This window comes from Pogoniulus pusillus, chromosome 16, assembly GCF_015220805.1.
Source record: "Pogoniulus pusillus isolate bPogPus1 chromosome 16, bPogPus1.pri, whole genome shotgun sequence".
In the NCBI taxonomy this organism is placed as follows: domain Eukaryota; kingdom Metazoa; phylum Chordata; class Aves; order Piciformes; family Lybiidae; genus Pogoniulus; species Pogoniulus pusillus.
Window position 1 is genome coordinate 19555389 of NC_087279.1, and position 13213 is coordinate 19568601.

A 13213-nucleotide genomic window follows, 5' to 3' on the forward strand; every position below is an offset into this window, starting at 1 on the left:
GTAATCTGTGATCAGTGACTGCTAATGTTCTTTGCCTCCCAGCTGCTGGATCCTTTCTTCTTCTGCCTCACGTCTTGTTTTTGGAAAAATCAGATTATCTTGTGAACAGAAAAGGGGAATGTTCATCAGTGCAATTCTGTGAGATGTTTGAGAAACCTGTTCCCAGTTTGGGAAAAGAGAGGTGGTGTAGTTCTCTCAGGGAAGAGCTGTGCAAAGTCCTGAAATCATCTCAATGAAAATGGACATAAGGGTCAGCTGTTCTCTCTGCAATGAGCAAAACCAGTGCTAACGAAGTGCTCCTCTCCATAGGTGGGGACAGCAGTGCAACTGAGAGCTGGGATGAAGAACTGTCTCCTTCTACAGTGCTGTACACAGCTACGCAGCACACCCCTACAAGCATCACGCTGACTGTCAACCGCGTCCGTAGAAGCAAACCTAAGAAGCGGAAGAGGAACACTGAAAAAGCTCGCACTGCTCCCAAGGCCAAGAAGATCAAGGTATGTGGAGCTGAGGGACAGTTGCTGCAGTGCTTACCAAATGCTGTGTGGAGTATTGTTGAGAGCACCTTGACAAGCTGCCAATAGACAAGAGACTTCTGTCCCGTCAGGAAGTGCTCTTTCTGGTGTAATAAAGTGACGCCTTGTATTTGTGACCTGCTAGAGTATGTGACTGTTGGTTTGAAAATTACCTTACCAGAACTCCACCCTTATTTCCCAATGCTGTCCATTCATGCTCACAGCTTTTATTCAATTACATATTTTCCTTTTTGCTCTGCTAGAATTTGGGAAAATGGCTTTTGGAGCTTGTCTGTTTATGGTCAACCTGGAAATGGAATGAAAAATGGGAGTGTGGCATTTTTTAACAGGCTGCTTTAGGAATCTAACTGTAGAGCTTCATGGCACTGTTCTTCTGCGACAGAGAGAGTGCCTGCATGGAAAACTATGTAGATAGTGATAAACATATGTTGAGGGATGGCTCTACTGTTTTGTTTGTGAGGGTTTGGGGACATGGTTTTGTCTGGAAAGTGTGTGAGCAGCTGGCTCTTCCCAGTCTTCTGCTAGTTTTACTGTGATTTTCCTCATGTTTAGGTTTTCTCTGAAGTTCTTCTGACAGACACTGTTAACGTAAAAGACTGAGAGCAGGAGCCATGCAAGGTCTTGAGGCTTTTTGTTGTGAAACAGCTTGATTGTTTTGCTGGCCCTTTCGTCTGTCCAAGCAAGTGGGATTAGTTAGGACAGTTTGATTTTGATCTTGAGATTTTCACTAAGTATGAGGCAGGCCTTTTTACTTCAGAAATCCTGGCCATCAAGCTATTCAGCAGTTTCCACTGGATTTGCATTTCAGAGTCCTTTTGTTCAAGTCCATTGCTTCTTGTCTAGGTCTTTATGTAATTCTTGCCATCTTTTGTTAAGGGTTGGTCTGTTTGAGTAAGATCTTGTGTGGTTCTGGGACACTAATTCTGTGTAAATATATAACACTTTGTTTTTTTCTCTCCTTCTCTCCTTATTTGGGGGACAGGCCTTTCGAGAGGGCTCACGAAAGTCTCTGAGGATGAAGGTGAGTAGAATTGAGAACTTTCTGTGGTGGTAGTTTGGTTTTATTCCTTGTGTTTCGTGCCTCTCTGGGTTTGCCTGGGGAGTTTATGATTGTAGAACCAGCCTCAGAATAGTCTCAAGCCTTACCATGCAGCACAAGCAGCCCTATTCAAAAGGGTATGACACCCATTGAATCTTGTTTTTGCTTCAGGTTGCTTTCTGCAAGGTAATGTCATCCAGTTCCAAGAGATATGACTGATTCATGACATTTGGGAGTGGGGTGTTTGATGTAAGGGATGTAGAACTGGTTGTGGCCACTCTTCTGTGAGATCAGTTATCATTTGATTGCATCAAAGCTATTTTAAGCCTGGGCATCAAAGTGTGGTGCACCAGTTTAACATTGGGAGTCCCTGGCAGCGTTGTCTTGTTTCTCTCCACACCCTCTTACTAGAGGTGGATGGAGCAATGCATTTGTCTCTGGCTTTCTGCAGTACTGGTAGGTGTGGCTATCTGGTAGAACATTTATTGAAGGAAAAAAAAAAAGTTGACCTTAATTTTGAGCCATATGTCTTCCTAGAAACACAGGAGGTGCCCTAAAGTTCACCTGCTTCCCTCTGACCCCATTATTTTGAACATGAGTGGGTTGACTATAGACCAGGCCTACGTGAGATTTATTTGTCTTTGTGTGTTCCTTTGCTTTGCTTTTTTAAATCTACATAACTTTTTCCAAAGTGACTTATATACCTTTTTCTGGCCAGCTACTGGCTTAATTTTCTTGTGTTAGTAGAGTCAAGTACCAACTCTTAATAAGTCTTCTTACTCCTGCACAGAGTTCTCTGTAGATTCCTAAGTGGCAACTGCTGTACAATGTTCTGGATGATGCAGGTTCTGAAAAAGGTGTCCCTGAGACAGACACTGTCACAGCTTGGAACAGAGTGGCCTTTTTTATTTCTTAACAGCATATTCACTGTGGATATTTTGTTCTTGTGATGTGCTAGCCATTCACTCTTTGCTGTTTGGTGCAGAATTCCCCTTCTGAAGCACATGCCTTGGATGAAAACACAGCTGAAGGGTGGGAGAATCGAATCCGACTCTGGACAGATCAGTATGAGGAAGCCTTCACTAACCAGTACAGCGCAGACGTGCAGAACCTGTTGGAGCGTCATCTGAACTCCAATAAAGAATATGTGGGCAAAACTGCTATGCTAGACACAATCAACAAAACAGAGCTGGCTTGCAATAATACTGTTATTGGGTCCCAGATGCAGGTAAGGACCATTATGACAGAGGTGGGGTAGGTCAGGTCCTCTGGTTTCTAGACATAAGGCGTGAGCATGAGTGAGCTGTGTTGTAGCTAGTCATCTAATTTCAGACCAATAGGCATAGATTTGATATAAAAGGGAAGAGAAGAGGTGCCAGTACCAACACAGATTGAGAAACACTCACACTGAACAAAATCTGTGTTGCTAAGTTGGGGGATATTTTGTTCTGTGATATGGTTGACAGGTATTTTACTGCAAATACTTTTGTCATGGAACGGCTTGAGGCAGAACCAGATTTATCACTTGCTGGAGATGGGAAATTTCCTGCTTTCCAGCTGAGTTTTCCTGTCTTCTCTTCTTTCCTCTCCTTTCTCTCTTCTTTCCTCTCCTTTCTCTCTTCTTTCCTCTCCTTTCTCTCTTCTTTCCTCTCCTTTCTCTCTTCTTTCCTCTCCTTTCTCTCTTCTTTCCTCTCCTTTCTCTCTTCTTTCCTCTCCTTTCTCTCTTCTTTCCTCTCCTTTCTCTCTTCTTTCCTCTCCCTTCTCTCTTCCCTTTTCCTTTCTTTCCTACATTGTGTGGAAAGCTGTTTTAAAGAAACTTTGAACATTATGTCAGTATTTTTGAAGATTGTTGGAACTTGGGTAACTTTCAAATGTTGCACAACTGAACTGATTTTAGGGTACTGTCTCTCCCTAACTTTTCTAAGATGTGCAATGATTGGTGTCTTGCCAGCTTTATGGAGTGCATGTAGACAAGGAGAGCAGGAAAGGGCTAAGTGTGGTGTGTGTCCTTCCCAATGCTCTTCATAACTGATGTCTCATCTGGTCTGTCCTTTACTGAACAGAGAACAGAAATTGCTGCTCTGTTCAGGCTTTGTGGGGCTTCCTTGTCCAGGAGAGTGGTGATAGGTGCAGCTGTAAAGGATGGGCTGCAAAACAGATGTGGGGCACCTCTTCTGTAGAAGTGGAACAGAGTCAGCAACCTGTATATCAAGTATATGTTTGTGCTTGAATCATTCTTGTTTATATCAGCTGACTCAGTGCTCTGTAAAGTTCACAGGCTTCCTCCCACCATTCCCTCTGCATTCGTGTAGGTGAAACACATCAGGCAGAGCACAGATACCACCAGTAAGGGAGAGTGCAGAAAGAGGACTTTGGACCCAACTTCCTTCCAATCTTGCCTCTAGTTCTGCAGTAATAAGACTTCTGCTGGGGCAGGGAAGAAACACCTCTGCTTGTTTCTCTGAATAGCTTTCCTAAAGAAAGCATTGGAGGAAGTAGGGGGGGGGGGGGAGTTCTGCTTCTTTAGAAAACTTAATCTTCTGTGGTTATATATAAAATATAAATATTTTATTTAATATAAATCTTATCTTTAATATAAAATCTTTAATATAAAATCTTCTGCCTCCCTCACATGAGTTTTAGGAAAAATCCTAAAATAAATACTAAAACACAGGCTGCTGCTTTTTGTCACCTTCATAGAGTACAGCAGGACAGATGATTTTAAAAGATAATATACATATATGTGCTTGTTCTTGTCATGCTGTCTTGCCCTCTCCCTTCCCTGTACAGACATAGATTTTCTCTCAGGGAAAAGTGGCCAGCATTCCAAATCAGAAGACTCCAAATGTGATATAAGCCAAAGAAACAAAAAGATAGAAAGTTGCAAAACTTCATAGTGAGCTGCAGTTACTCTAAACAAGCTGTAGGTAGGTACCTATTATTGTGCATGCTGGGAAAGTATAAAGGGACTTAGTGGCTTTGTAATTCCTCTTGGATACTGAGGAAGGAATTGGTGGTTGTCCCAGGCTACTGCTTGTCAGCCCTTGTGTCCTTGTTTTCTCTGCTCAGCAATTGGCTGTAGAGTGATGGGAGGACAGATAGCCTGCACAGGTGTAGAGTACATGATCTTTTCATCCTGTGCTTTGTAGTTTTTGTTCCACTCATTTGTCTCACCCTTGATGGACAAACTGAGAAGGCTTTTTGGTTTACATCAGTTGTCTTTTAACTGGATGTCCTTGCTGGATGTAAAAACAGCTTTTTCTGGGAGATAAGGAAATAGGTACTTTGAGCTAGGAGAAAAAAAATTAAGGAGGTTGTGTCAGTATGTAGATAGAAGCTCTCTGTAGAAGATGGAGATGAAGATGACTCTGGAGACACTAGGAGGGAATAAAAATTAAATGTTTTGTATGCCCTGCATACCCTCACAGTTGAGAGAGTTGTTTGGCTCGAGTAAACAGTGATGCACTGTTAAAAAAAAAGAAGGAAATGTGACCTAAAAGCTTCCCTAAGCCTGGAGGAATAGGGAGGGTTGGGTTAAGAGTTATAGATGCAAGGATATGGAATTCTGTTGGAATGTTTTGGATGCACTATTTCTCAGCTTTCATGATGCAAAAGGAAGCTTGTGGAAACATGAAGCTGTTCAGTGTCATGAATAAAATCATCTTGATGCTGGCTGCTGCCAGATGCTTGACAAACTGAAAGCTGTGAATCACTTTTCTGCCTGCTGTTGCCAAGCCAAACCCTGGGTCAGTATTTGCCTTTTGTTGCCTCTCATAATTGCTGACTTGAGCTCAAACCCCTGATTGATGTTGCCTTCTGAAGTGAAGCGCAAAAGGGCCTTTATAAAATAAAGCCACTGAGTATTATGCAGATGTTGCTCTGCAAACCTATCAGAACAGTTCTGTCTGATTAGCAGTCAGCAAACCCTAGGCTATGACATGAATAAAATCATTGGTTCTTTTCACACGAGAGCATGGCAGTTAATCCTCTTCATATTTCTAAATTCAGAGACTGAAAACAAGCTGAGCTAGGGCCTTAGCAGAAAAGCTGTGAGATCTTTCCTGTTGTACCAAACTCAGATAATTAAGTTTTACAGAGCTTCTTTCCTTCGTAGGATTCTCTTCTCCTCCCACCACTCCACCTTTCCCCACCTGTGTTGCCCATGCTGTTTTTCATCATCAAGTGAACTGTAATAGAAAATCAGTCTTGGGCCAAAGGTGAGAGTGAAAGTTATCACACACTAACTGGCATCTCTGAAAGACACTGAGAGAATTTTTGGTAGAGCAGTAAATCAGTTTAGGTTGCAAGGAACCACTGAAAGTCATCAGATCCAATCCTCCTGCAGACAGCTTAGCTAAGAAACTGATAACAGTGGTGGTATAGAAACAAAATTATTCAACTGCAGACATGCTTTTGTCTCAGTCCTGATTTATCTACTAGCTGTAGATATTTTCTCTTTACCACCTTATGTCACATGCTAACAAATTTAGTCCCATTTATTTGTTCTATGTTACCACAGTTGGGTAATACAAAGGGTGTACAATGTTTTTAAAGTAATTTAACCACTGCTCTGGGCAATGCAAGCAGTCTTGTTCTACAGTTCACTCCTGTGAACAGAAACAGGAGCCAACAGTGTGGCTTCTTAGTCTGGAAATAACATGTTTCTTTTATGCCAGTTCAGTGGACTTGGGGAATCCTCTGTGAGCTCCTATCAGGACCTGAGACATGAAGAGATGGACAACATCCTACAAGGCTTTTCAGAGTGCAGGTTTTTCCATTTGACGGCAGATAGAGTGGTATGAAAAGAGCTGTACCCCATAGGTGTGATAAATGCAGCACTGCTGTATCTCCGAGGTGAGATCTGTAATAGCAAGGCCATTCCTCCCGTCTGCATAGGTTTCAAATTCATATTTTCATAAAGCTGTCTTTATCCTGGACTTGAGTGAGAGATACTTCACTGGCTGATCCAAGATCACAGAGTTATTTTGGTTGGAGAAGTTCAGCCATTATCTAACTCCACCAAGTCTGGTCCTAAACCATGTCCTGTAGCACCGCATCTTCGCATCTTTTAAACACCTCCAGGGAAGGATATTGAAGCACCTTCCTGGAGAAGCCTGTTCTAGTCTTTGGTAACCCTTTCAATGAAGAAATTTCTTCTAATATCTAGCCTAAACCTCTCCCTGGTGCAACTTGAGGCCATTTATTCTCATCCTATCACTTGCTACTAAGGAAAGAGACTGACAACCACCTCAATACAACCTCCTCTCAAGCAGCTGAAGTGGTTAGTGAGGTCTCCCTTCAGCCTCCTCCAGACTAAGCGACTCCAGATCTCTCACCTGCTCCTGGTAACTTATTCTCTATACCCATCACCAGCTGTGTTGCCCTAATGTCATCTTAAAATAGTGAAAGTCATCTTCTCCCCAAAGAGATTTAATTCAGGGCACATACAAGACACCAGGAAAACCCAAACCTGTATGTTTCAGTGCTTTCATATGTCTAATACAGAGAATCTTATTTGGTTCCCAGTGCTGAGTGCTGCTTTAAGACATTGCCTTTCTTTTCACAGGTTTAGAATGTTGTGCCTTCTGTCATTATCCAAACTGAACCCCTTCTTAAGCTAATGTGATTTTTAATCCATTTGAGCAGACTGCTCAGTAGCTGTTTCTAACAAGAGAGTTTTATCAGGAAAAGTCAGGAGCTTGCTTTTAATAAAATCCTGTGGTTTACTTCTGGTGAGGTAGACAACTGTCGTTAGTACTGAAGTAAGAACACTTGTACCTCACTCTGGAAAGGTGTCATAACCCAGGTCCTTATGAGCAGTAAATAGCACGCTCAGGAAAGACTAGGCACAGCTCTTGTGGCGAGGCAGCAATCTCCACATAATTTTTACTTGCAGAGAGGTTCATTCTATTAAGTAAGAAAAGTTTGGCTTTATGGAAGGAGTCTTTCCTATGCCCTAGTGCTTATGATATCCCTTCCATTATTGCTCTGTAAAATGTATCCTATCTGGATGTCTGTGGTTAAAGAATGTTGTGTTTTCATACTGTCAAAGCAGATTGTTGTGAAAATCCATTGTAATGGAGCTTTAGAAATGAACCTAAAAAAGATTCAGTAAACTGTCACTACTTTGTTAAGAATTTATTTTCTTTGCCTTCAAAATGAAAATCCACAGCATTAGCTGAGCAGGCAGATGAAGAGGAGTTTGTGGATGGAGGTAGAAATGGCCGTCTCATGTCTTTGGCCTGTTAGCTAAGATATACCATCCTCTGCAGAAGGAAAAACTTGTGTTTTTCACTCTGCACATGTGACAACTCGCAATCTAGGGAAGATTTAAGGTATTCTGCCTGCAAAAGTGGCTGTAACTGCAGAGCAGTTCCCTGTTTGCAGCAACTGATAGGTCTGGTTATGTCTCCTAGCCGCATGCCTGAACTTGGTCTGACAGATAGATGAGCCTTGAAAGAAAAAAAGAGTAAATGCTCTTTGCTTTTGGTGAATGTTACCAAGATCTTTGGTCATTGCTAAGCTATTACAGAATAAACAATATCTTTGCTTAACAGAATTTCTGTGTGTTGCTACTAGAGTAATTTTTCTGTTCATGTAGATAAAATAATGAGCTAGAGGCTTTTGGTTTAAATTCTTATGTTTTGCTCTGGTTTTCCTTACAGCTGCAGCTGGGAAGGGTGACTCGGGTTCAGAAGCACCGGAAGATCCTGAGGGCTGCAAGAGACTTGGCACTAGATACCCTTATAATTGAGTATCGAGGGAAGGTTATGTTACGGCAGCAATTCGAGGTCAATGGGCATTTCTTCAAAAAGTAAGAGTACTATGAAGTGATTAGTGTGAGAGCATCATGGCATGGAGAGACTAGTGTCTCTGCAGGATCAGGCACCCTTAATGCACCCTTCTCAGCCGTGCCCTCCATAGCAGCGCACGCAGCCTCAGCTCAATGCTCCGCTGGTGGAAGCGCATAAGCATTTAGAGCAATAGCACTGATGGAAGCACTGCTTCCAGTGAAGTGAGGGATGCCTGTTGTAAGCGCCACAAGAATTGGGTGTTTGGGAATTGAGACGTTCTGTTGCTTCTCCAGGCCATATCCCTTTGTGCTGTTCTACTCCAAGTTCAATGGTGTTGAAATGTGTGTCGATGCCCGCACCTTTGGTAACGATGCCAGATTCATCCGGCGTTCCTGCACTCCAAATGCAGAGGTAAATTTCCTCTTCACCATCGCTGTAACTGAAATACACATTTTGCACAGCCTTAGTGCATTCCCTTTTTATTAATGTTCAAACTTTTAAGTGGAGTAAATTGAGTCAATTCTCTGCATCTCTGATTTGTACTCATGAGAAAGCCTGGGAACAGGAGTTGTTTCTTTAGAAGGAAAAGATTTCTCTTATGGCTTTCCTTTGGCTTCAGAGCAATAGTGTAAGCAGGTGGTAGTAGCTATAAGTAGAAAAGCACAGGATGAGACAAGCAGTGAACCAGGCTTTTCTCTGTGGAGAATTTAGGATAATTCTTCAGGGAATAGATAAGAGCTCATTTGCAGAAGGAGGCTTCCCTCTTGGAAGTGAAGTGCAACTTGTGGAGATGTTAGTTTCTCTCTGTTTTGTTCACCAAGGTTCGTCATGTGATTGCCGACGGGATGATCCACCTGTGCATCTATGCTGTTGCCACCATTGCCAAGGACACAGAGGTTACCATCGCCTTTGACTATGAGTACAACATCTGGTGAGTCCTTCACCTCGCCCAGGAGCTCTTCACTACCCTCCTGGACTGAACATCTTCCTCCAGCCCTTTCCTCGCATTCTACATTTTGCTCCGTTTTCTACTGAATTGCATTTTCCGGCTATTCTGTCCGGTTCTGCTGGCATATTCTACAATAGAGGCCATAAGGTAGCCTGCCCTCCTTGCTTTGGCACGTGGTGAGGTGTTTGGTGGGAGATGCATTGAATGTCTCTGTGCAGGGGTTGAGAAGTGAAGAGTGACACGAATTATGTTTGTGTTTTGGAGCAGCAACTATAAAGTGGACTGTGCGTGTCACAAGGGGAACCGGAATTGCCCTGTGCAGAAACGTAGCCCAAATGCTGCAGAACACCTACCTCCACCTGTTTTAGGCACGCTGCTTGGGGCAGAAACACGCAGGCGGAAAGCCCGTCGAAAGGAGCTCGAAATGGAGCAGCAAGGCATCGCGTCGGACGAGAACAGCAGTCAGCAGGCAGAGGAGGTTCCTGAGGCACCCGCGCCAGGCAGTGACAATGAGGTAAAACCCTTGACACTTTTTTGATGTATATATGCTTTTATCATAAGGAGATGTGGAACCTGACCCTGGGATCTTCAGAACAGACTCACAGAAACGTTCTGCTTGGAAAAGACCCTCAGGATCACCAAGTCCATCCCATATCCCTACTCTGCAAAGCTCACCCTTAAGCCATATCCCCATACACCACATCGAAACAATTTTTAAACACATCCAGGGGTGGTGACTCCATCACCTCCCTGGGCAGCTCATTCCAATGCCTGACCAATCTTGCTGGATAAAAATGTTTCCTGCTGTCCAACCTATACCTACCCAGTCACAGCTTGAGGCCATTCCCTCTTGTTCTGTCATTATTTACCTGTGAGAAGAGACCAGCAGCAGCCTCTTCACAAGGTCCTTTCAGGTAGCTGTAGACAGCCTTCTCTTTTTCAAACTAACCAGTCCCAGCTCCCTCAGTCACTTCTCATAAGATTCATTCTTCAGGCCCTTCCCCAGGTTTTGTTGCTCTCTCTGCACTGGCTCCAGCATCTCCACGTCCCTCTTTAATGAGGGGCCCAAAACTGAACACAATACTCGAGGTGTGGCCTCACCTAGTGTTCCCTAGTACAAGGGGACAATTACCTCTCTGCTCCTTCTGGACACAGTGTTTCTATGTCCAGTCAGGATGCCATTGGCCTTCCTTACCACCTGGGCACACTGCTTGCTCATATTGAATTGTTTGTCTATTACAGCCCCCAGGTCCCTGTCTACTAGACAGCTTTCCAGCCACACTGCCCCGAGCATTGCTCAGGGCTGTTGTGACCCAAGTGCAGGACTTGGCAGCAGGGCTTTTTAAAAGCCTTTAGCACCTGAGGTTCCTGTGGTAATCTTGATAATAACTTTAAAGCAGTACTGGATTTGGAGTTTTATAGAACAACTGTTTTTGTAGTTTGGCATACTAAGTCTGAGCTTCTCTTTTAGGTAGCAGAGAAGGAGGAGAAGCAAGAAGAGGAGAAAGAGGAGACCATAGATGAACAGGGAAGCCTTAGTCCACAGCCGACGGTAAGTACCTTTCTCAGTCTGAGTGTCATCCCTCTTAGGACTTGCTTCACATAACAACTAGCAAATCCAGTCGGTTGTTTCACTTGCTTCAACACAAGTTCCAACCACCAGTGTTGTTCAGCAGTTCCAATTAACCAAACTGTGGCACTAAGTGCCTCATCCAGCCTCCTTTCAAACACCTCCAGGGATGGTGACTCCACCACCTCCCCGGGCAGCCCATTCCAATGGCAATCACTCTTTCCATGAAGAATTTTTTCTAATGTCCAGCTTAAACCTGCCCTGACACAGTTTGAGACTGTGTTTATGTTAGGATACTTTGGATTAGAAGGTGTGTGATGGATTTGTCTCCTGGTTTAACTGTTTAACTGTTACTTTCAGGGCTATTCTATAGTGTAAAACATACCATAACCATGATAGTCAGCACCAGCTTCAAATAAGGTGATTGCACCCTTTTATGTTCCTGCTGTCCTTCCTTATTGCCAGTCCAATAATTTATGGAGCCATATAGAGTCATAGAATGGTTTGAGTTAGAAAGGACTTCTCAAGGTCATCTAATCCAACTTCCCTGCAGTAAGCAGGAATATCCTTAACTATATGATGAACCAGAACCTGTTTTTTCTTGCAACTTGGCCTTTTTTGCTGAGTTAGGTTTGCTACTGTATCTGTTCTCTGTGTGGGTTCACGAATGTGTTGCCACGTGTCTGAGGTAATGAGGAGCAGACAGCTACCAGCATATTGGCTCGAGTCAAACAACATCCCTTTGTGCTCCCGAGTTGTTTTTGGTTTAATCAGTCTTCTTGGCAAAATACTTCTTACTGCTCTTGGACTTCTGATAACACAGACCTTTCTCAGCCTTCTTCTCTATTGAGTAGAACTCATGGTTTTCTTCTGCTTCTTATGGCACCCTGAGAGTGCTCCCTGGATTAAAATGTTTTGTGAATGTGTTGGAGCTTTTTCTGGCTCCAGTTTTTTTCAAGAATTAAATTAAACCCAAAAGAAGACAAAAAATGAAGCAGACCGAACAAATCCACAGCTGCCCTCCCCACCACCACCAAATAAAAAACCCAAGTAACCAAGAAACCAAAAACACAAGGAAGAAAAAAGAAGCGCTCCCATTCTTCTACCAGCCAGTAAATTTATTGGAGCTAGGAGTTCCTTGTTTTCATTTGGTCACCAAATACTTTAACCTTTCACTAATCTGAGATAGGATCACATAAATTTCCTGCATGTTATATGTTTTAAAAGTTAAGATACTGCAGCAAATCGCAGAGCCAAGGGTCATCCAACAGAGAGGTCCTTGGATTATCTGATGGGTTTTTTTAGAGCAGACAAGATAAAGCAGTCAGAGCACTCATCCATCAGGCTGGCTTTAAGCTTGAGGGAAAGATTTTCAGTTCAGTGCATGGAAGCTGATCTTGTGGGACAGTGTAGTTCAAGAAGACTACATAAAGTGTTGGTTTCCCATGAGCCTGTAAGCTCCGCTCCTGTACATGGCACCAGTTAATCTCCTTTAATGAGATTCAATTTTCTATACTTGTGTCACAGTCCCCTCAGTGGACACGTGATGGTTCATTTGCTGTGATCTCCAAGTGCAAAATACTAAGGTGAACAGTAAGGGGAGCTTGCTTCAATCAAATAATGAAACTTGATTGTTTTGCCTGTAAAGCAGCATGTGATAGGTAGAGAGAGTGGCAGGAAAACAAAAAAAGAAAGAGAGGAGAGGGACTGGTAGCTACCCTCAGTGGTCTAAAGGCATCCCTGTAGTCCCAGGTCCAGGCAGTGTCTTGCTGGTCCTATTGTGTGGGGAAAGCTTCCAAAGTTTGCTTGCTAAGAAGCCCTGTTTTATGCTCAGCAACACACCCTGCCTGTGGATTGCTGCCAGCCTCCACCTTTCTGGAGCAAGGCTTCCACGCATGCCCCGAGAGGAGTGTCTGAGAAGTGCTCTGCCTTGGAGGCAGGTAGCTGTTGACCAGGAGGTGTGTTTTCGTACTATAATGAGGTTATACTGAGCAAAGTTAGTCTGAAGTTGGCAGTTTCCTCACGGGTCCTGGACAGCCACTCTGTGGTTCCTTGGTAACAGAATATGGCACTATGCAGTCCTCCCTCATGGAATGTTTACACCTGTGTATCCATAAAAACCACATTCCATTCTTAGGATCAGGCACTGCTCAGGCAGGCTGCTACAGACTCAGGACAAGATATTAGCCTAAGTTTAGAGGTACTTTACTGTTCTGCTTATGACAAGCTTGAGACAGTAATGTTCTTCAGCTGGCTCTTAGAACTTGGCATCAGGTAAATACCTTTACCTGTAGTTTCCTCAGCCTCTAACTTTTTGTGTGTATT

At 43.4% G+C, this 13213-nt stretch overlaps 1 protein-coding gene across 1 annotated transcript in view; it reads left to right on the forward strand.

The window, feature by feature from the left end:
- The window catches only part of SETD5 (SET domain containing 5), a 75488-nt gene that overhangs the window by 34043 nt on the left and 28232 nt on the right, over window positions 1-13213 (forward strand). The window contains 8 exon segments of the mRNA XM_064156849.1: window positions 310-497; window positions 1519-1557; window positions 2561-2803; window positions 8241-8389; window positions 8663-8780; window positions 9191-9300; window positions 9586-9832; window positions 10790-10870. Coding sequence (XP_064012919.1) covers window positions 310-497; window positions 1519-1557; window positions 2561-2803; window positions 8241-8389; window positions 8663-8780; window positions 9191-9300; window positions 9586-9832; window positions 10790-10870 — 1175 coding nt within the window.